Raw genomic sequence first — 22,764 nt, 5'->3', positions numbered from 1 at the left:
CTCTCAGTTCCTTCTCCAGCACCATGCATGCCATCATGTCCCATCATGATGATAATGGACTAAACCTCTGAAACTGTAAGCCAGCCCCAATTAGATATTTTCTTTTATAAGAGTTGCCATGGCCATGGTGTCTCTTTACAGCAATAGAAACCTTAACTAGGACAGTTGGCATGAATGCTGTAGTATTCTCATTAAATGTTTAGAAAACACCACTTCAAAATTTATTTCAGATGGTCCCCTGTAGTGCAGGAGGCCTACATCAGCCCCTGTAGTTCTGGAGGCCTACACTGTAGATCCTGTAGCGCTAAAGATCTATACCATCATCATGGAAAGTCAAGGAGGAATGTGCTAGAAATCTGCCAGGCCTCGGCATGTGCACTAAAAAGTGAGAGCAGAGCCACATCAGTGTGACCTCTGTAGGTGTTACTGCTGCCCTCAGAGGGATGCAGCTCTTGGCAGTGTGTGGCAGAGGCACAGCTGGACTTGTGGCCATGTACTCACTGCTATATGCACAGTTGCCACTGGCAACAGAGACCATGTTAGGAAGATCCCACCATACTCTCTTCCTTCACTAAGGCACAGACCCGGAAGCCAGTTTTGGCCGCCTCCTTTCATTCCTGTTACAGGAACTCTTGGCTGGATTCACCACTCCATCAGCTGCCCCCTGGACACCTTCTCCCTTCCTCTTTTCCCATCACCAGGTGTTGGCAGCTGATGGGAATATTGTGCACTCCATTTGTCTCCTTGAGATGCTCCAGAGACACTGCAGTGTGTCAGTGTCCGAGGACACAGCACTACTCTCAACGTTCTGTGGTCATCATCTTCCATCCAATGCTGCATTTGTACACACACAAAAAATCCCACATCAATCACAGTTTCTAGATGGAGGTAGGGTGATGATATGTATGGACTAGATCAACTAACCCAGGTATCTATCCAGCTGCAGCTTACTGGCTTCTCAACTGGAGCAAGAGTTGGAGTAAAATCAAGCCTTCACTGGGGTGGGCTAGTGGTAGCAATGAAACCTCAGAGTGAGTTTTCATGACCTCAATAGTTTGTTCTAGTGCAAAATTTAATGAAAATGATGAGTCACCAACAGGCTCCTCCTCCAGCTGCGGGAAACAGGAAGAGAGCATCCTTCTTTCTTCTGCTGCGGGAAGCAGGAAGAGGGTATCTTTCCTCCTTTAGTTGTGGGAAGCAGGAAGAGGGCATCCTTCCCCATCAGGCTGTAGGAAGCAAGAAGAGGGCATCCTTCCCCCTCAGGTTGTAGGAAGGAGGAAGAGGGCATCCTTCCCCCTCAGGTTGTAGGAAGGAGGAAGAGGGCATCCTTCCTTGGTGCTCTGTATTTCAGGCAGAGGAATGTGAACTATAAATTTAAATCTAACTTCAGCACAGCATGTTACCTGTGGGAGGTGAACTGATTTTGCAGTGAAAATGAAATCCCAGATGTTTGCAATATTATGCTGCACATTTAATTCTGAGCTGCCATGTGAGGTTTTGTGTGGATATAAAAGAGTTTCAGAATTTAGCCCGAGCACAAGACTTGTGAGCTGCAGATGTTGGAGGGAGCAGGGGAAGACAGAAGACTAGGTGAGAGTTTAGAGGAACAGACAGTTTTGGGGGCGGACAGACACTTAGCTCTCAGTTGACTCAAGAGTCAGTACATCTGGTTCAGTTGATGTGCAAGCGAGGCTCTGCAGCTGCTGCAACCTTAACTAAACACACAGACCTGAGCCCGTCAGGGGCACTGCACTGATGCACTGAAGATAATCAAAATGTGTTTTTTTTTCTGGAGAGAGATCTTCTGCCTCATATGCTCCAGTGCACTGAATGGGAAGGGACTGTTTTGCAGTACCATGAAAACCCCAAACTTATGCCTTCCCATAAGGGTGCTCTGGACAGATTGAAGATGGTGGTGTATGGGCATTTCACTTCTTGGAAGATAGAAATACAGCAAATGCATACGCAGAGTGAGCGCACTGGAAACCATGACCAACTGCTGACTGAGAGTCAGCAACAGGCCATCATTACAACCGTGCCCACGTGCTGCACCGGACCAGCACACGACGTTACCACAAAGCTTCAGTGAACAACCTCTGGTACCATCCAGGGATGCAACTCCTGTCAACACTTGAATACAAACCCAGCTTTAGTAGATCACAAAGCAAAAATCAATTTAATTAAGATAAGTAAGAACCAGAAGGCCACTCCAGGCACAAGGAAGGTTCTTCAAAGCAAAGCAAGTGGACAGGTTTTGGAGACGGATTTTAAGTCCCTAAGAGCAGCAGTTCTGTTCTGAACATTACATACAAACAGACAAAACTAAAACAATCCATAGTGCCCCAGGACATAACCTGACCCCTTCACTTCATTCCTCCCTGATAGGGGTGGGGGTGAGGGTAGCAGTTTCCTAGGACACCCCCTGGGAGTATAGAAGTGACAGGGGATAGATAGGTGAGACGTGTGTGGGGTGTGTGGGATCACAGGACTGTCTGACTCTGGGGTCAAACATTCTGAGGCAGAAGATTCCACAGGAATATGTGCTAGGCTAACTGTGCTTCCTGTTTCCTTTTGCTGGAGATGAGACTGTGGTAAGTGTACCCTGAGGAGTGGGAGCACGGCACGCCTCCACAGAAAACAGAGCACGGCACCCCATGCAGCTGCCAGCAGCTCTCCACAGCCCTCGGAGAGCACTGTTCATGTACTCAGAGCTGTGTCAACGTCCAGCTGATGGCCAGGGCAGCAGTGTGCTGTGGCTCAGTTAAGAATATATTCCAGAAAGTTCTCTGGTACATGCCTCTATGTGCTTCAATTCCTACTCTGATCCCAATAGCACAGCCAGGATATCTGTAGATATGATATCCTAGGTACAGTGTATCTGGAGTTACCAGGAGATGCTGTCAAATGGCCAGGTTGGCCCTTTGAAATCGGACTACCCTTCTGCAGACTTGAAAACAATCTTTGCTTGAGTCAGAGAAACGACCTTTAAAATTCCTAACAAAGAATTAAATGTCTACTACACAAAAGAACACCAGCAAACCAGCAACAGGAGCCTGTGTGAGAGTGAGCCCGAGGGAGAAGCCCCTCAGAACAGGGGTCAGAAGAAGAGACTGAGGACAACAGGTGGGACTGCAGGTCAGCAGGTCACAGTCCAGCCAAGCTTCTGACGTGAGTGGGGGAAGAAATCCACATGTCGCTGCTGCAGGGAACAGAGGACAGGGGCTGTTCTGACAGTGTAACCTGGTCTCTTACTGAACTGAAAACTCAGGCACAATAGGTTTTAGCAAAACCACTTTTAATTCAGACTTTGGAGAAAACCATGGATGTTCACACAGAGAATCATGCAGTGATGCCTTCTCTAGTCTTTGTAGGAACCTCACACTGAGAAGAGGCTAACAGTTCATCTTAAGGACACAGGTGTGTTGTGACTGTGCTGTGCATCAAGTGATCACCGTCTTGGGGAGGTTGGCCGCATCCTCTTGAAAAAGGATCTTCCTAGTCGGGCCTGTTGACTGTTCACACCCACCATGAAGGGATGAGGTCAGGAGACCCTTCCTCAACTATCCAACCATTCCCTACTACACGTTATATGAACCTCTGCCTTAAATGCACACAACTTCAGGAAGGGCTAGACTATGTAGGCCAGGGAGGGCTAGAGGAGGAGCTCCATCTATGCAGCTGTGGGGAAGTCCTTATCCCGGCTGGGTTGAGTGGAGGAGCACCCATACCCTCGTAGGTAACCCCTCACCTATGCTCTGTAAGAACTGCAGTAAACTCACTGGTCCCCATAGTGAAGGGTGGTGGGAGTGTGACTCTTGTGTCTTTGGGACCTTAGGAGGAAGGATAGTTGTTTCTCTCCTCCTAGGAAGGAAACTGAGAAACCAAGGGAGACAGGCTCCTGACACAGGGAGCAAGCATGTTCCAGATCTGGAAGTATGGAAGTTCCTGGCTGGAGGGATTTTAGGAGAGGGCAGGACTGGTAATGAGAGTCATGGGGCCTCAGTGCTGGGGAGGCACATGCAGTCGTGGCAGGAAATAGCCGTGAGTGTGGTGGCAGAGTAGGACCAGAAGGCAGAGGGCGGAGCGCTGGGGCACTGGGGCTGCTCTGTTTGAACCAGCTGGAACTGAGGGTCACGGACAAAGGGCTTACGGAGCAGCTGAACATTGGACAGAAACTGCTAAACTGTCCGAGAAATACATCAAACACAGCACTGTCCCTTTTGTGAATGAAAAACAAAAACCTCAACTTCATCAGCTTCACAGACAATTCATCAAGTCTTGTTATGAATATCCTGAAGGGGTACAAATTATGCCCAATCTTAAATGAAATATATTAAAGCTTGTTCATAAAAGTTATTTATTTGTTTGTATTACTATAACCTCCTTTTAAAAGCACATTTTAATGATTTGCTTTGCTTATATATTGTGAGCTAAAATGAAATAAATGAATCAAATTCTTACATTTATGCTTGTTATGCCACAAAATGATAAGAGGCATTAGCCAGCGTCCAGCCTATCACTGTGGATGCATGTTAACATTCCAGCACGTGTGATTTATGTCCATTCCATAATCTGAATTAGCTGCTTAATGATGCACAGCTCCCGTCTTCCCTTCATCCACATTCGGGTGCCATTTAATTTCAGACAGAAACAGAATATAGGCTGCACATCTGCATGCACTACAGGCTGCACACCTGCATGCTCTATAGGCTACATATCTACATGCCCTTCAGGCCACATATCTACATATCTTCATGCTCTATGGGCTGCACATCTGCATGCTCTATGGGCTGCACATCTGCATGCTCCTCAGCCTGCATATCTGCATGCTCTATGGGCTGCACATCTTCATGCTCTATAGGCTGCATATCTGCATGCTCTTCAGCCTGCACAGCTGCAGAACACGGCCTCAGACTGTACAGTGACAATGGGCGGCTCTACACCTGGACTTAAACAGCTGCTCCTATCCTTCAAGGAAGCTTGCTCCTTGGAAAGTCCCCACAGCGGTGTGTGTGTGTGTGTGTGTGTGTGTGTGTGTGTGTGTGTGTGTGTGTGTGTGTGTGTGTGTGTGCAGAGGCCTCTGCATTCCTGAGGAAGAGACCTGACGATGCTGAACAGCATGATAGAGGTGGTCAGAAGCCACGGGGAGCTGAGCTTTTTATCACTTCCTCAGGAAACACCTGCTTTTTAGACGGTTCTCTAACACCTGTCAAGTTCTCAGAAGCCACTGACAGGAAATAGTAATTCTGCATCTGTACTTCGTGTGAATGTCACCAGGAAGAGCCCAGACCCTTCGCGAAGCTATGTGCTTACCGGCTTGGGAACTTGGTGCCACTGAGAGATGAGCCCCCGTGGTTCATGTTCTCTGCTTTGTCAGTCACGGACAAAACCTAATCAAAACTAGTTGTTAACCCTGAGACCAAGGTAGAGTGCAGCAGAGGTGGGACCAGCCTCTGCCTGTGAGGTGTGGGTTGAGGAAACGGTTTACGCTGAAGGAAACCAGCTATTCCTCATGAGAAAAATTGGCTATTTCCTGATGAACAGAGCTATCAAGCAAAATGGACTAGCTATAACTCTTCTCCCCCAGCTTCCAAACACACTGTTGCCTTTAACTTGTCAGAACTATCTGTACACGACAGGGGTCACTCCTCTTTCTGAACGACACGTGATGATTCATCTTCATTAACGACCTGACTGGATTTGGAATCATGTAGGAGACACACCTCTGGGCCCGTCTGTGAAAACATCTCCAGAGATGTTTAACTAATGTGGGAGGCCCCACCTTGAATGTGAGGGGCACCATCCCATGGGCTGGGGTCCAGGAATAAATTCAGAGAGACTGAGCAGAGCACCAATACCCCATTCATCTCTCTGGGCACACAGACTGCAGCTGAGATGTGACCAGCTGCCTCACACACCCTACCTTCCCCTCCAGGATGGACTGTGTCCCTTCTGAAACGCTGAGTCAAAATATCCTATCCTTCTGCAAGTTGCTTTTTCCAGGGATTTTAACACAGCAGTGAAGGAAGTATGGTGTGGTGGTGTGAATGAGAATGGTCTCACAGTCTCCTGTATTAGAATGCCTGGCCCTCGGTTGGTGGAACTGTTTGGGAAGGATTAGGAGGTGTGGCCTTATTGGAGGAGGGGTGTCAGTGGGAGTAGACTCTGAGGTTTCAAAGGCTCTCTTTGCCTTGCTCTGTGGATCTAGATGTGAACTCTCAGCTGCTGTTCCAGCTGCCTACCGTGGTGCTCTCCCATCACCATCTAACCCTCTGGAACCGTAAGCCTATGTAAACCTTTTCTTTTATAAGTTGTCTCGGTCATGGTGTTTTATCAACTGGTTCACTTTCTCTGACTCACAAACCCGCTTCAGATAAGGGCTTGATTTAAGCTCCAGTTTAGGTATCTTTCTCTAGTCAGAAGCAACACTCCTAGCTTAGCCTAGACTACACAGTTAAGAGCCCGCTTTGGATTCTGCTGTCACCTGGGTTAACAGGGGTGAGCTCCTCCTAGCTCTACTTTGTGAAAGGTAAAGGGGGAAAGAATAGGCAGCTACACAGAGCCGCCTTCGACACTCTTCTCACATCCCTTCAGAGCCTCAGGATCTGGGCTTAAAACAAGCCCAACACTTTATTCACCCAGCTTTCTTGACGTATTTGCCAACTAACAACCAAGATGCCGATGTGAATTTAAGGTTTGAGCACTTGTCACCAACCTGGTCTTTAGATCCTCGGTCCTGCCTAATACTGCCAGTCATTTCCTGACACCCAGGGCTGCTCTTTGTAGAGCTGCTGGGGCGCACAGCAAATGCTGCCCACCAGCCTTGCGGGAAGATGGCAAGTGCCAGTCGTGAACTCACAACAGCACAGAACAGCAGGTGCAACCCTGCTGTGCCAGCTGCGGTACAGCTGCTTACACAGGACATGCCTCCACACTCAGGTGAGGACTCCCCACCTTGCGTTGTGAGTGAGGGTGTTGGAGCACACCAACACCCTGGGAGCTAGCCTTGTTCAGGCAGGTGCAACTGAAGAGCTCGGCTCCAAGCAGCCAGTTCCAAGGGGCTCAGAAGACCTCCTCCACGTGCCACGGCGGCCCTATACCTCTGTCACAGCTCTCTATGGCTGTGATGAGGCACCGTGACTGAGGCCACTTATGAAAGGAAGCGATTAACTTGGCTTACGACTTCAGAGGGAGAGTCCACGACAGTGCAGCAAAGCAACAGCTGAGAGCCCCCATCTCGATCGACGACCACGAGGCAGAGAGCGCACTGGGAAGCACTGGAGGCTGAAGCCTCAAAGCCCACTTCCAGGGACACCCCTCCTCCCACGAGCCCACTCCTCCCACGAGCCCACTCCTCCCACGAGCCCACTCCTCCCACGAGCCCACTCCTCCCACGAGCCCACTCCGCTAACCCTTCCCAAACAGTTCCATCAACTGGGGACATGCGTTCTCACCCAAACCGCCACCCCCGGACACAAGGCCCCATCGTTTGCCTTTCCTCCCCAGCCTCACTCTGCCCTGTCCTAGCACAGCCCTCGCTATGGCCTGGTGTTTCCAAACAATGGTGGAAACTGTGAAATTTAGAACAGAGACTCCCAGCACCTGTCAACATAGAAAGATGAGCTTGTCTCTGGGATCTCTGCTTTTATTTCAGGAACATGTGCACCTGAGCTAGGCCACAGCACAATGGCAGTGTTCACTTGGTGAACGGTGGGCAACAGGTTCTAGCAGGTGCTGGCCAGGTAGCTTCTCAGTGACCCAGAGCACCAACAAGTACTTCCAGGTCAGCACGTTCACAAAACGGCACGAGCTTTTATAGCTTTAGGCTTTGTGCTGGGCTACTGCTTTAATTTCTCATGATTGGGTAAGGAAAACCCAGGGTATCGATTTTGTATAAACCACAGCAAGGCAGAGCAAAACACACACAAGCCATAGGTGCGGAGCAGTACTGCCTTACCTCTGCGTCCCGGGTACACGTGCGGGTAGTACTCATAGTACAGGTCTGGCTGGTCCAGGTTTCCAAAGGGTTCAAATTCCATCTCAGCATTCTGGAAAAGACCCAGCTTCACCAGCAGTGCCAGCCTCACAAACCAGAGCTGAAATGCAGGAGTGGACAAAAGGTCACCCCCTGTCAGCTTCATCTTCAAGACCTCGTGTGGAGCCTGACCTCTGTACTCAGGGCTGAGGTTACTCCGTGCTCACATTTGCACAGCTCAGTGTTTACAGAAACACCGCTGAGCTCCACAGCAACAATGTAAACAATTTCATTTCACTGAATCTAATTCAATAATACAAGGTGTGTGCCTGAGCGGCATGTCAGTTTCTGAGAGAAAACAGTGCCTCTTACTACAGGGACTGTGTGATGTGGGCTGTGGAGACACAGCAGCAGAGACAACAAGACTCTTACTCAGGGAGCCATACGGTGGGGGTGGTGGAGACACAGCAGTAGGGAAGCACAGGGTGGGGGGTGGGGGGTTGGGGGGTGGGCATCACAGGTCCTGTGAAGAAGGCCCTTCCACTCTGAGGAGGCCTTGCAGGCACAGGGAAGGGTGTGATCACAGGCTGGGAGGGCAGTCTGTGCGGCATGTGAGCATGGTGAGCACCTGAGGCTATTAATGCGGAAGGTACTGCGGAAAAAGAAGGACTCAGGTTAGAGTGACCGCGTTTAAACTGGAGGCTGGTGTCACTTGAGTGGCAGGACAGGGAGGCTCACTGTGCTCACTGGTGGGTAAGACAGACAGACAGACAGAGTGTATGCCTTTGGTAGAACACCCATCAGACTAAGAACAGAAACTCCTGTCACAGGGGAGACAACATGGGAGACGTTATGCTCAGTGAGGCACTCGAGGCAGAGAGAGGCGAACACGGCAGGGTCTCACTGTGCAAGAAGGCACGGTTTTAAACCCACGAGCAGAGCTGAACAGATCTTCTCGGGTATGGGTAAGTTTGGGGAGGTACTGGCTGAAGGATGTGACACTGGTAGGCAGGAGAGTTCAGGAGACACACTCTCTAGCAAGGTGACTAATAGCCTCATATCACACACTAAGTAGGAGATACTGTCCACGTTGGAATGGCCTGCTCACTCCGCGACGGAAACATACATCACAAATTTTTGTTGTATGTCAAAACTAAACACCCAACAGAAGTTAAATGAGACCCTCGGAAGCCACCACCAGGGCCAGTGGGCAACAGACAGGCCTCACACTGAACCCTCTCCACTTGCTTCCGAAGTATGCCGAGCCACGGAAGGCACACACAGGACGGGGAGACTGCACTGAGTGTGGGCTGAGGAAGCTGCCGTGGTCAGGAGAGTGAGAGGACTTTCTCTGAGAAGGTCACATTGGCCATGACTTGTCAAACAAGAGACAAGCACAAAAGGAGACTAGGACACCATGCCCACAGTGTGCAGCTCCAGACACGGAGGCCGGAGGGCATGGGCACTGAGGTACCACTGCCCCATTCTCCAAGCGCACAGGCTGTTCCACAGACAGCCCTCTGGAAGCTCTTCTCAGTGGTGCAGGGTCTGAGGACTTGGTTCCCTCTGGGACTCCTGGTCACTTTGGAACTGAAGCAGAAAACTCCACAGGGTGAGCCCTGAAGGACTTCCAAGGCTATTCCTCACTGGAGGAGTTCCTTTCCGTGCAGATCTCTCTTTTCACACATCTCATTTTAGAATAGGTAAGCTCTACACCTGCTGGAGACTGAACCCTCAGGTCACTCGGGAGGAATTAAGCATGCAGATAACGAGGGAAGAAAGGACCACTGACCTCTAGTGGAGATCAAGTTCAGGATGTGGAAACCCCTACCTATCCTGTTCATTTTACATGAAAGGCCAACGTCCCCTGTATGTCCCCAAATGATGATAAACCACGTGACAATACAAGAGAAGGTGCTCTGACCTGCAAGGAGTCTGTGGTGTGGCTGGTGGGCAGCCCGTTCTTGCCATAGCCTTGTCCGTGGGCTGTGAGCAGGCGTCCACACAGGTCGACCGCCGCCCTCCAGTTTCTGCAGCTCTGTAAGGACAGGAGCAGGTGGTGTCAACCGCACACGCACTTTCTTGCTTTATGGGAGCAGTGCCATCCAGATCTTAGCAGCCAGGGCAAAGGCAGCTGGCTAGCTGGTGCAGAGGCCAACGTCACTTGACAACATGGCCCACGTGACTCGGGAGCAAAAGTTACAAGAAGCAGGTGTTTGTCAAGACATTCAGATCACAACATTAAAAATGAACGATGCATACATCATGGGGAGGTCACTGGACGGCTCCCCCCAGCCCCAATCTATAAGACTGATTTCCTCTGTGGCAGATACCGCTAGACTGTGATTTCTGTTGATGTATTATCAACAGTTCAATTTTATGTTAAATGTGCTAGATATATCTGTTTCTGTAGGAGCATCAGAGACTATAAAATACAGTGTCTTGTATGTTCAGCACAATTCTACTTCCTCAATATGAACCACCAGTGAACTGGGTGACGGGAGCGTGTGGCAGGACTGCCCACCCCCACAGCACACCTCCTTCATGCTACTTCCACCACTGCCTGAAACACGGGAAGTGGTTGATAAAAGCACACAGGAAAACACCCTAAGTGTCCAACAGCACACTCTGGCCAGCCACTCCCTGGGGGAGAACCCTTTCCTTCCTCTCCCATCTTGGATGATAGTGTGGGTGTGCACACTGAAGCTGCTCATGAAGAAAGAGGGTAGAGGGCTGCAGCTTCAAGATGGCCTGTGCTCTGTGCTGACCAGCTGTGTACCCTGACAGGTGACCTGACTGTCCCCATGCTGCCTGCAGCTCGGCTCCTGCTGTTCTTAGTGGGGCTGAGGATCATTCCACGGAATGGAGGCACACATTTTCCCATTCACCCACTGAAGGGCATTGTGCCTGCCTCTAGCCCTTGGCAAACATGAATAAAGCTGCTCCCAACATTTAGGTGTGGGTTTCTGTGTAGACGTATTTAGTTTAGTGAGAGGAAAGGCCTGGCAGGACAGTGCAAAAGTTCACCTGCTGGACTGTATGGCGATGGTATACTTGGCCTCCTAAGGAGTGGCCAGACTGCTTTCCAGAGAGGCCATCAGCTTTGCATCCCCACCATGCCACATCCTGGCCAGCGCCTGCAACATCAGTGCTCTAGACAGGGCTACTTGCAGGATGCTGCGGTTCTCATTAGATGGTTGGACCTCCCAGCTGCTTCTTTTTCTTGCTCCTGCAGAGGTGACAGACGGCACCAGCCCAACCTCTCAGGAAGCTCCACGTGCTAGCTGGAGTATCAGAACACCCTTTGATCCTTTGGTGATCCTTTGCCTCCTTTTGGTGATGAGGACACTGGTCAGTCAAGCTAGACACTGGGTACTGTTAACAAGGGGAGTCCCTGGCTTTCCTCAGGGCAGGTCACAGCCCTTAAGTCTGAGAACCAGCAGTCAGCTGCTAAGATGAACCTGGGGCTGTGTTCCCCTGCACTGTCCACATCACAGCACCACAGTTTTCATGGGGGACCCAGGCACTGGTTGATAGCTCAGAGATATCCTTAGACTGGTTACGATAATTTATGCAAACGCGCTCTCTAAACTCATTAATGCTCACATCATGCAACAGGCTCCCATGTACTCACTTTGAATCAGAGACGTGAAGGCGTGAGAGGAAAAGATCTGTCAAGTGGTAGCCAGCTCTGATCTGTGTTGGAGCAGACCCCAGGCCAACAGTGCACAGCTGCTTCCTTCCTATGCTGCTGCTGAGGCATGCTGGCCTTGCCTGGAGGAGCACTTGGTGTAAACAGATTTGGGCAGTCTTCCCTCAGGAAAAGACCTGCCTTACAGACAGGTAAAGGAGCCCAGTGAGCAGGACAGGCAGGGGCCCTAGAGGAAGACAGTGTGCAAAGGAGAGTGGTGGCAGTAAGGGTGTGAGTGAGGGACACAGAGCGTGTGAGGGGGGGGCTACAAAGGTGGGGATGAGGCAGAGGTGAGCCACTCAAAGAGTGAGGAGAAAGGGGTGACGGGAGGGAGGTGAGGCAGGCTTCAGCAGCATTCCCAAACTTCCAAGAGTGCTGGCTGCAGCAGAGAGGTCACTGTTTTGAATCATTGCGTGGGGGACCCCTCGTGGATCAGAATATTAACAGTCAGCGCACTTTGAAAGTTGTGAGGCTTTTCAAAGATGTGGGTGGATTTATAGGGCCTGATTAGTCGCAGGTGAGGTAGTCAGTAGACGTTGATCTATCTGCAGCTGGCTGGGGTGTGAGGAGAGGCTCCCAGACTTGTCTGGATATTGCCACAGTGCCACCATGGACTGCTCAGCGATGGCAGAGCTGTATGGCTGCAATGGAGACCGCACGGCCGGGAAGCTCTGTGTAATCGCACTGTGGCCATGTACAGCAGATGCCGGCTGTTCCTTCAGGAGGGCTGTGGCATGAAGACAGACCTGGCTGGACTGGCACAGAGAGTAGGACATGGCCCTGTGAGATGACAGGCATCTTCCTGGGCTAAGGCACTAACAGAATGGAACCGGCATGTGCGTGCTCTCCACTTTCTTCTTATAATCAATTACCAGTTTATAGTGATTACCAAAGCAGCTGCAGCCTGCCGGAGATGAGAAGTGCAAAATCAAAAATTTAACTATCCCTTTTGCAAGTATTATAGCTCTGGAGGGAAAGGTATCCTGACTTATCAGGAAGTCAGGCTGTACCTGAAGCTGGGGTGCAGTGGACGCTGTCTCTCTGCAGGACGTAGCAATTCTGCTCCTTTCCCAGAGAGAGCTTTAACAGCTGAGCTCTGCTTCCCTCCCTGCTTAAGGGAGCTCCCCTTTCTTATCAGTTCCAGCCTAAGATGTTACTTCTGCTTCCCTCTGCTAAAGGGGAACCCCCTGCAGCAATCTCCTCCAGCTCTGGTGACAAGGTGTTACTTCTGCTCAGCTCCCACTAAGGGAACGGCCCAGCAAAGATTCTCCTCTGCCCTGGTGGAAGAAGATCTTCACCCAAAACTCTTTTAAGAAAGAGCTTTATTTGGGAAGGAGGAGTCCAGGAGAGTGGCTGCCTCTGCCTGGGTGGAGAAGGAAAGCTGATACCTAACAGGCAGGGGGCTTATGTAGCTTCTTAGGTGTGGAGTTTTTTCCAGGGAGAAGATTTTCTCCTTAGGGATTGGTTGATTTTCCTGCTCAGGGATTGGTTGGTTTTGTTGGTCGAAGGTGTGTGTGTGTGTGTGTGTGTGTGTGGGGGGGGGGGCAGAGTTGGCTCTTGTTTCAGGACCAAAGTGTGTTTCTTTCACTGGCCCTTTTTAGCTTTTTGGCTCTAGTTTCAGGGCCAGGGCATATTTCTTTCTCTTTCACTGGCTCTGGTTCCTGGGCCAAACTGTGTTTCTTTGGCTCTGGGTTCAGGGCCAGGGTGTATTTCTTTCACTGGCTCTGGTTTTAGGGTCAGGGTGGGTTTCTTTAGCTGGCCCTTTTACCCTTTAGCAGAAAACTTGAGAAATCTGGGGGAAGTGGGTTTGTGTCACGTGGCTGTATGAAGGGGTTAAGGTCAGTGGTGATACACTAGGAGGTTGGGTGGGATGAATTAAAATTCTGACATGTTGATCCAGGTGAGGAGATACCAGGCAGAGACAGGGAGATGACAAGGGAACTCAGCAATGTGAAATTTGATTCAATTTAATTCCAGATAATGTGTCACGGAGGAATCTGTTGGACATGCCCATGCGCACACACACAGGAAGAAGTGAGGAGATACAAGCTTACTCATACACATATTTCAAAGATCAGTCACTCAGACGGGAGAAACCACCCGGACTGGTGAGATCACGGTAGATGGAGTCTTATGAAATAACAAGTGGTCTGAACACATGGAGAACCCAGCCCATGTGGAGATGGGAAACCTGTAGTCCCTGAAACCATGGTGTTGTAGAACACTATTTTAAGATGTGTTACTTTTGTTTATGTTGCATTTGTTTAACTCTGTGAAGCTGTGTTACTGTGCCTGTCTAAAACACCCAATGGTCTAATAAAGAACTGAATGACCAATAGCAAGGCAGGAGAATGGATAGGTGAGGCTGGCAGGCAGAGAGAATATATAGAAGGAGAAATTTGGGAGCCAGAGAAGGACGAGTACATCAGGGGCCAGCTACCCAGCTGTGATGATATATTGTGTACCCTAATAAAATTTGCCTGAAGATCAGAGAACAGAACAAGCCACTAGATTAAACATAGAGGCCAGGCAGTGGTGGCACACACCTTTAATCATAGCACTCGGGAAGCAGAGATCTGTCTGGATCTCTGTGAGTTCAAACTACCCTGGACTACACGAGATTGATTCAGTCTAGGAGAGAACAGAGCCAGGCAGTGGTGGCACACACCTTTAATCCCAGCACTTGAGATCTCATGCCTTTGCTTGGGAAATACACATGTCTTTCATCTCAGAACTAAGAAGGAAGTGACTGCTGGGCAGAGAAAGGTATATAAGGCTTGAGAAGACAGAACTGAAGCTTTTTCAGGCTGAGGAGTTCTAAAGGTAACATGTAGCAGTGGCTTGTTCCTTTGTCTCTTTGATCTTTCAGCATTTATCCCAATATCTGGCTCTGGGTTTTTTATTATAAGACCATTTTAGATTTCGTGTTACAACCCAGCTATACAACCAGCAACGCAGTAAGAAAGAAAGGTATACAAAATAGAGAAAGGTAAAAGCCTAGAGGCAAAAGACAGGTTAATTTAAAGTTAAGAAAAGCTGGCAAAGCTGGGCATTGGTGGCACATGCCTTTAATCCCAGCATTTGGGAGGCAGAGCCAGGCGGATCTCTGTGCGTTCAAGGTCAGCCTGATCTACAGAGTGAGATCTAGGACAGGCACTAAAACTACACAGAGAAACCCTGTCTCGAAACAAAACCAAAAAAAAAAAAAAAAAAAAAAAGCTGGCAAGAAACAAGCCAAGCTAAGGCTGGGCATTTATAATTAAGAATAAGCCTCCAAGTGTGATTTATTTGGGAGCTGGGTGGCAGAGCCCCCAAAAGAGAAAACAACAACAACAACAACAAAAACTAACACCACCGTGGAGCTTAGGAAGAGAGCGAACTGAGCTCAGGAAACCACAAAGCTGCAGGGACGCAGGCTGGAGGCAGAGGACAGCCAGGGCGTCAAGCAGCAGGGTGACTGTGGGAGCTCAGTGCTCCCAGAGAGCAGCAACTGCAGGAGGCCCAATCGGCCTGTGCATCTGGATCCCAGGCAGGAGTGATGGATGGGGGTACGCGGCATACGCCTGCAGCCCTACATTGTTTGAGGTCACACAGTGAGTTTGAGGCCAGTCTAGGTGTGGTGGTTTGAAAGAAACTGGCCTTCATAGGCTCAGGGAGTGGCACTATTAGGGGGTGTGGCCTTGTTGGAGGAAGTGTGTCACTGGGGGTGGGCTTTAAGGGTTCAGATGCTCAAACTAGGCCTAGTGTGCCTCATTCTCTTCTGGCTGCCTGTGGATCCAGATGTAGAGCTCCTGGCTACCTCTTCAGCACCATATCTGCCTGCATGCCAACATGCTTCCCATCATGATGATAATGGACTGAACCTGAACTGTAAACCAGCCCCAATTAAATGTTTTCCTTTATAAGAGTTGCCGTGGTCATGGTGTCTCTTCACAGCAATAGAAACCCTAAGACACTAGGCTACACAGCAAGACCTTGTCCCCCAAACAGAAAACAAAACTAACAAAAAGCTCCATGAACAAATAACAGTCCCAAGATAATGTGTACCCAGGTAAGGCCTAGTTGTGCCTGGACAAAAGAAATCCAGATCTTGCTCTGTTGGGGACAAGGATTCAACTTCTAACTGCTGCAAATGGAGGAAGGGTGAAAACAGAAAACTGGAAAGGTGTCTAGATGGTTACACAGGTGTGTAGCTGTTAGAGCACACACACACACACACACACACACACACACACACACACACACACACACACACACGTTTGCTTGTGAAATGAAGAACAGGAGTTAACAGTTGTTACTGAGTGGCCTTGGGCAGCCCTGGGGCACGCAGATGCCACTGAGAATCTGTGGGTGTCTTGTAGACGGGTCCAGAGCATGGATGATTGCTTACTTGGGCACGACACAAAATACCATCCCCTGTACACAGCAGGCACTCACTAAGTACACATCTCATGCGCTTTCCTTACTGTTGTCATTATGCAGCTGTCTGGAGCCCACGGCTCAGCCAGGTCCTTCCCTTTGTCTGCCCGTGAAGGCACACACACCTGCATCAGCACTGTGAGCTGCTTGGGCTAATGCAACCATTAGGGGAAGCATAATTACACCAATTATTCAAAAGAGCTTCACCTGGCCACCTCTGAGACACTCTGTGTCTGGCCTCGTCCCCAGCCCCTCCCGACCTGCTGTACTCTGCAGTCACTTGGGCACTGAGCCTCCTCTAGTCAAAGCAGCAGAGCTACGGGAGCAGACTCACCTTCTAGACCTTGGCAGACGCTCCTGCTCGTCATTCCCTCATGTGCACGCTCAGCATGGCTGTATTGACCCAAGGATGGGATCCAGCTCTCGGGGATAAAAGAGCCTCCAATGGTCAGTGGCCACAAAGATCAATATCTGATCTTTGGGGCTCAGAATGGAATGAGTTTGTGTGTGTGTGTGCATGCATATGTTAATCCATGCATATGCAAGGACAACCTTGCGTATCATTCCTCGGATGTGCTCCATCTTATTTTCTTGAGACAGGGTCTCTCACTAACCAAGTGAATCCTAAGGGTCAGTCTGTCTGTTTCCCCAGTGCTGAGATTACAAGCACCAGATTCAAATGCACAAAAGCATGCCTGGCTTTTTAAACTCCTGTTCTGGTGATCAAACTTGGGTTCTAGCAGTCACACAGTAAGTACTGATTGGTTCACCCATCACCCCAGCCTAGAAAAGTGTTCTTTATTGTAGCATTTCTAACAATAAAGCATTTCTACAGACATTCAAAGAATAGGGAGCAGACAGCAAACTTATAGCAAAACAAAACGACAATAAATAAAAGTGTTTACTTATGCCAACAAAGAAACACAAATATAAAAAAAGCAAATGCCTTTGTTAGCCTCAGAAATCAGAAAAAAAATATCAAAGATTAAAAAAAGGACAAAAATGAGGGCAAATAAGGAGATACTAAAGTAACATGAGAATCAAGGTAGATGGCGATGTGTCTTCTGGAACACAGTATGTTCTAACAGCCTCAAAAAACGACCACACTCTTTGAGCTGTCATTTTCCCCAAAGACTGACCCTGAGGAAAGAATCACGGCAGGTGGTCTGCCCCAGGATGTGTATGATGGCTTCTGGCTACAGAACCACTAGCAGGTCCTCATGTTAAGCCTCTCTAAAGGAGCTGGGACAAGTGCACAGCATTCCATGCCTGACCCCACCACGGCCACCGTTCGGTGGCTGGAAGGAACGTGACTGCTGGAGAACCGACCAAGGCTGTGGTGGCCACAGGGAGCAAACAGGAGAGGGACCAGCACTGTGGAAAATGCACACGGTAGCCACACTATCGTGTCATCACTCAAGCAGGACACCACAGCCTTTCCTGAACTCTGGGAGAGAAGTCCGAACAAACTTGGTCGTGGTGGAAACAGACTGGAGTGGACAGCAGAAAAACAGGAAAACTGAAAGGCAGAGGCTGCAGAGGCAGCCGAGGTGGTGGAGGCAGCTGAGGTGGCCGAGGCGCACAAGCCAGGCCCCCGGTGCTCCACTGAAAGCTCAGCCATCACCTGGACAGGAGGAGCTGGCTCAGGGCTACGAGCAGCCTCCAAATAGTCTTTCATTATTGCTTGATTTTCTTAGCACCAACATTTCACATGTAGCTACTTCAACTGTTAGCTTAACTGGAGCCGCCCTTCAACTGCTAAAAAAGGGATTCTCTAAGGAAAATGACCCTTAAAACACAAAACTATAGGGAAGTATCGTTTGAAATTAGAGTGTAATATTGCAAATACACCTTCATATTTTTTGTCATATCACCTTCGCAGACATACATACACCATGTATATATAAATACAAAGGCCTTGTATGTATCTGCATAAGGCTAACACAAATGCCCATCTGTAAGCTCAGAAGCATTGTGAATGAAAGGTGGTACCCCCCCCCACCCCGACAGCTCCCACATTCTGGCCCTCTAGAAATGGGCATGCCCATTACCATTATTTCCCACTGCAGTGATGGCTCTGCCCCCACCCAACCCTGTGATGCCTTTTCAATCAGAACCAGAGCACACAGGAGCGGTAAGTGACTACTGAGCCACACAGCCCTTCAGCAGTCACATGTTCTTTCAGGTGCCAAATGGTGGCCACGTAGGGTTAGGTAAGCAGTAAGCAGAGGTCAGGCATGGGAGTGTGTTGAAAGTGTAAGGATTTAGATCCAGCGGCCCTCTGTACCTGCACATTCTGCAGGTGCAAATCCAACCAACTGCCGATGGTGAGTGTTAGAAAACCACGTGTGCACTGTTTTCACGCCGAACTTCCCACCTGACACAGCCCAACAGCTGCTCACAGCACACCAGCAGGGTCGGTGTTAGAGGAACTCAAGGGGACAACCATACTGTGTATAAGAAACATGCAGACACTGTGCCACAGGATACAAGAGGTCTGAACACCCACAGGGTTTCGGACCCGTGGGGTTCCTGAAAACCATCTCCACGGATACCGAGTGGTGGCTAAAGTAGACACTGAGTCTCCTAATGCTAAGTTTTATGACGCCACACGGTATGTTGTTATCTGTTCAACATGTTAGAGAGATAATCAGAATTTGTGGGTGGGCAAATATATGTACATGAGAAAAATCTGTTTACATATTTTAAAAACAATTCTTATGTAGTAAAGGCTCCTATCTCATTTTATAATCACTCTGTATGGATATCCACAACAGATAAAACATTTAAATGTGCAATAAAATTATTTGTAAGGGACTTGCAGATATGAAGTGCTCCATAAATGATTAAAAATACTGGAGTGTCTTAAAAACACCATAGAGCCTGCTGTGACTCCATGCACTGAGTTGTCTTCTATATCTCAAACGAGATCTGCTAATAAAAACGAAGCAAAACTCATCATCTTAATTATTCATCTTTTAAGTAAATGTAAACCTTCTGGAAGTGGCTTCCTCCCTGGATGAATGCAGCAGCATTAGGGTGTTACCAGCTCCACCCAGGGTAACATTCCCACAGCTGCCTCACTAGAATTCTGTGGTAACTGCTGGAACTGTTCTAGACATGGCATGCATGTACATTAACCTGATAGCCAACCTCTGGGGGGGTCACAAGGACCCACTTCCTCCTTACGACAACACACAGCGGCCCAGGGCAGTAGCCCAACAGCCCTGCCACCTGCATGTCTCAGGAGACTCCGGGGCTGTAAGGGCGTTTGGAGACAAGAAGCTTGTGGTAGAGGGCCAAGCACCAGGATCAGATTTGGAAAATGAAAGGGCTCTGGTAACTCAGGACCAATCTCTAGTTGTGATTTGGATCATCTAGTCTGGGTCATCCAAGCAAGTAGGGAAAAAGGAAGGAGGTAGTTTCCTCAGATTGTTATTTAAACAGAAAGTCACCACGGGATGACAGAGGACATCACATACTGCATGCCAGTAGATCTAGCTCACTGCTTCCATTCGATGCCTCCCCAGCTCTTCATTTCCTCATGAGAGAAGACAGAAGACTCATTTGGAATAATGTCTTGTCACCAAGGAAGCCAACCATGACCACGATCCTCTCTCTCCTCACTAGTCTGCCATTAGATCCTTTGGGAGACAGTGAGGACAGAGAAGTCACTGCCCTGTCATGGGTTTCTGAAGAGGGAGGGAGGGATGTTACAAGGGTGTGGAAGAGCCAGCAAGGGACAAGATCTCTCGGGACCTGTTAACATAGAGGATGACTCGTAACAGGTGCTGGGAGAATACGCAGGGACAGTGCTAAGTGAGCTGGGTAGATTAAAACGGAAAGTTCCACTGTGCCTGGCTTTCTGAGTCACGGCTAAGGTGTCATCCATCAGTTTTCAAATATGAATATAAACTAGTACCCTCTAGGCAAGCTTGTGCAATTTGCTTTTATTGTTCAATACTGCTTTTCAAATTTATCTGTATTTATGAATGTGGCTGTGGCTCATTTATTTCAATTGCTCCAAAGTGTTTAATTGACTGCACATAACATGATTTTCTTTTGTTGTTCGCTATTACAGGTTTTCTTTTTTTAAGATTTACTTATTATGTATATACTGTTCTGTCTGCATGTATGCCTGCCTGCCAGAAGAGGGCACCAGATCTCACTACAGATAGTTGTGAGTCACCATGTGGTTGCTGGGAATTGAACTCAGGACCTCTAGAAAGGCAGCCAGTGCTCTTAACCGCTGAGCCATCTGTCCAGCCCTAAAAACTTTCTTTTGTTGTTTGCTATTACAGGTTTTTTTTTTTAAGATTTATTTATTTATTTGTTTATTTACTTAATGTGCACCGGTGTTTGCCTGCATGTATGTCTGTGTGAGGGTGTTAGATCCCCTGGAACTGGAGTTACAGACAGCTGTGAGCTGCCATGTGGTTGCTGGGAATTGAACCCTGGTCCTCTGGAAGAGCAGCCAGTGCTCTTAAGTGCTGAGCCATCTCTCCAACCCGCTACTGCATGTTTTAATATCATTTTTTAGCAACAACAAATATGTAACAAATGTGCTTTTGTGTGTACGTGTACATACTTTTCATGCATGTGTGTAGAGGCCAGAGGAGGAAGCTGGGTGTCTTCCTCCACTGCTCTCTGCTCATCCCCTTGAGACATCATCTCTCTCTGTACTGGAAGCTTGCCTTTTTGGTTATGCTGGCTGGCCAGAGAGCCCCTGGGACCCATTTGTTTCTTCTGAAGTGCTACAATTACGGGCCCATGCACCCACGCCTGGCTTTTATGTGGTGCTGGGGATTTGAACCCGGGCCCAGCTTACACAGCAAGCGCTCGTACCCACTGAGCCACGGCTGCCAGCCCTTGGACCTTTTTTTCTTTTTGAGATAGTGTCTCACTGTGCAGCTTTGGCTGGCCTGGAACTTGATTTGTAGACCAGGTTGGGTATGGGCTCAGAGATCTGTACCTGCCCCTGCCTCCTCGGGACTGGGATTACAGGTGTTCACCACCATGCCTGGATGTAAGAGGTATTTTTGGAACATCTTTTGATCCTGTACACAGGAAGTTTTCTGTAGTTTGCTATGGTTTCTTGTTTTTGTTTTGAGACATGTCTGATGTGCAGCCAGGCCTGGGCTGAAAGCTTCCTGCTTCCACCTGGAGGGCTGGGGTTCTAGGCATTCTTTTCTGTCTGCCTTGCCTCTTGTCGATCATAATCCCCTATGCCTCCCCTCTCCTTTTCCTGTGGTATTGTGCATACCAAGCAAGTACTATGCCACCATGCTACATCCATATCCTTTCTCCAGGAGTTTCTGGGTGTTCTGGATCTCTGAGACAGGATCTGATGTACCCTAGCTGGCTCTGAACTTGCTATGCAGCTGAGGCTGCCTTTGAGGTCTGGATCCTTTTGCTTCCGTTTCCCAATCACCTGCTGGGATTGCAGATGTGAGCCACCACATCTGGCCCTCCCAGAAGTCTTCCAAAGCCTAACATTAGAAGTGGAACTGTGGGGTCAAAGGTTACTGAACATCCACATGCTGGCTGGTTTTATATCACCTTGACACAAACTATAGTCATTCACGAAGAGGAAACCTCAATTGAGAAATTGCTTCCACTAGACTGGCCTGTGGTTAAATGTGCAGGGCATTTTCTTGACAAATGATTAATGTGGGTGGGCCTAGATCACTGTGAGTGGGGCCATCCCTGGGCTGGTGGTCTTGGGTTCTATAAGAAAGCAGGCTGAGCAAGTCATGGGGAGCAAGCCAGTAAGCAGCGCCCCTCCATGGCCTCTGCATCAGTTCCTGCCTCCTGATTCTTACCCTATTTGGGTTCCTGACTTGGCTTCCCTCAACCCAGGATTTTAAGCCAAATAAACCCTTTCTTCCTCAAGCTGCTTTTGGCCATGGTGTTTCATCACAGCAACAGAAACCCTAACTAAGACAACCCATGTCACTAGCTGCTGTCAAGCTGTTCTGTAAGGCAGTTTTATGGACTGGCTGTGCTGCCAACCTCTGCCAAGCTGCTGGTGTTGGGACACTCCTGTTCTGTGATTCCTGCTGGAGTAGAGCTCTTCTGATAGTTACTGGCCACCTGATTTCCAGGAACCTCTTCATGCCTTCTGTCTCTTTCCCCACCAACCTATTTCTTTTCCTTCTTGGTTTGAGGAGTCATATATATATACATACACACACACACACACACACACACACACACACACACACACACACACACATATCTTTTTATATCCTGAATGTAGATCTTCTGTCAGTTCCCTATATTCGGTTTTAGGTTTATCCAAAGCAGTTGTCTTTTTCATCATTATCCTCAATGTTTGGGGTTTTTTGGGTGGTGGCAGCGGCGTTGGAACTGAACCTCGAACATGCTAGACAATTCCTCCATCACTGAGCTACACTGCCAGCCCCAGGACTGCTACTTAGGGTCATTCACCCACCACCTGCTGTTTGAAAAGGTAATTATTTTCTTAGTGGCTTTTGCTATTCTCAGCATTTCCTACCTTCTTTTTCCCCTTCTATTTTCAATGTGAAGCATTGGAAATGCTCAGTAAAGAAATATTTTTAAAAATTAGTATTTGAAGCATGCCACACAAAACTTTAGGCTTCAAGAAATGGAAACTTCATCTCCCCTGGATAGGCCTTGTAGCACTCTGATGATGAAG

The 22,764-nt window shown here is 48.8% G+C and overlaps 1 protein-coding gene across 1 annotated transcript in view; it reads right to left on the bottom strand.

Annotated features, from left to right (window-relative positions):
* The window catches only part of Trappc12 (trafficking protein particle complex subunit 12), a 67,435-nt gene that overhangs the window by 27,141 nt on the left and 17,530 nt on the right, over positions 1 to 22,764 (bottom strand). Inside the window, exons 4-5 of the mRNA XM_052745764.1 lie at positions 9,900 to 10,013; positions 7,958 to 8,096 (exon numbers count right to left, since the gene is read on the bottom strand). Coding sequence (XP_052601724.1) covers positions 7,958 to 8,096; positions 9,900 to 10,013 — 253 coding nt within the window. The remainder of the gene's footprint in view (positions 1 to 7,957; positions 8,097 to 9,899; positions 10,014 to 22,764) is intronic.

Source organism: Peromyscus californicus, unplaced genomic scaffold (genome assembly GCF_007827085.1).
Source record: "Peromyscus californicus insignis strain IS unplaced genomic scaffold, ASM782708v3 Scaffold_1__1_contigs__length_55948999, whole genome shotgun sequence".
NCBI lineage: Eukaryota > Metazoa > Chordata > Mammalia > Rodentia > Cricetidae > Peromyscus > Peromyscus californicus.
The sequence above is the reverse complement of the archived record's forward strand: the minus strand, read 5'-3'. Positions and strand labels throughout refer to the sequence as shown.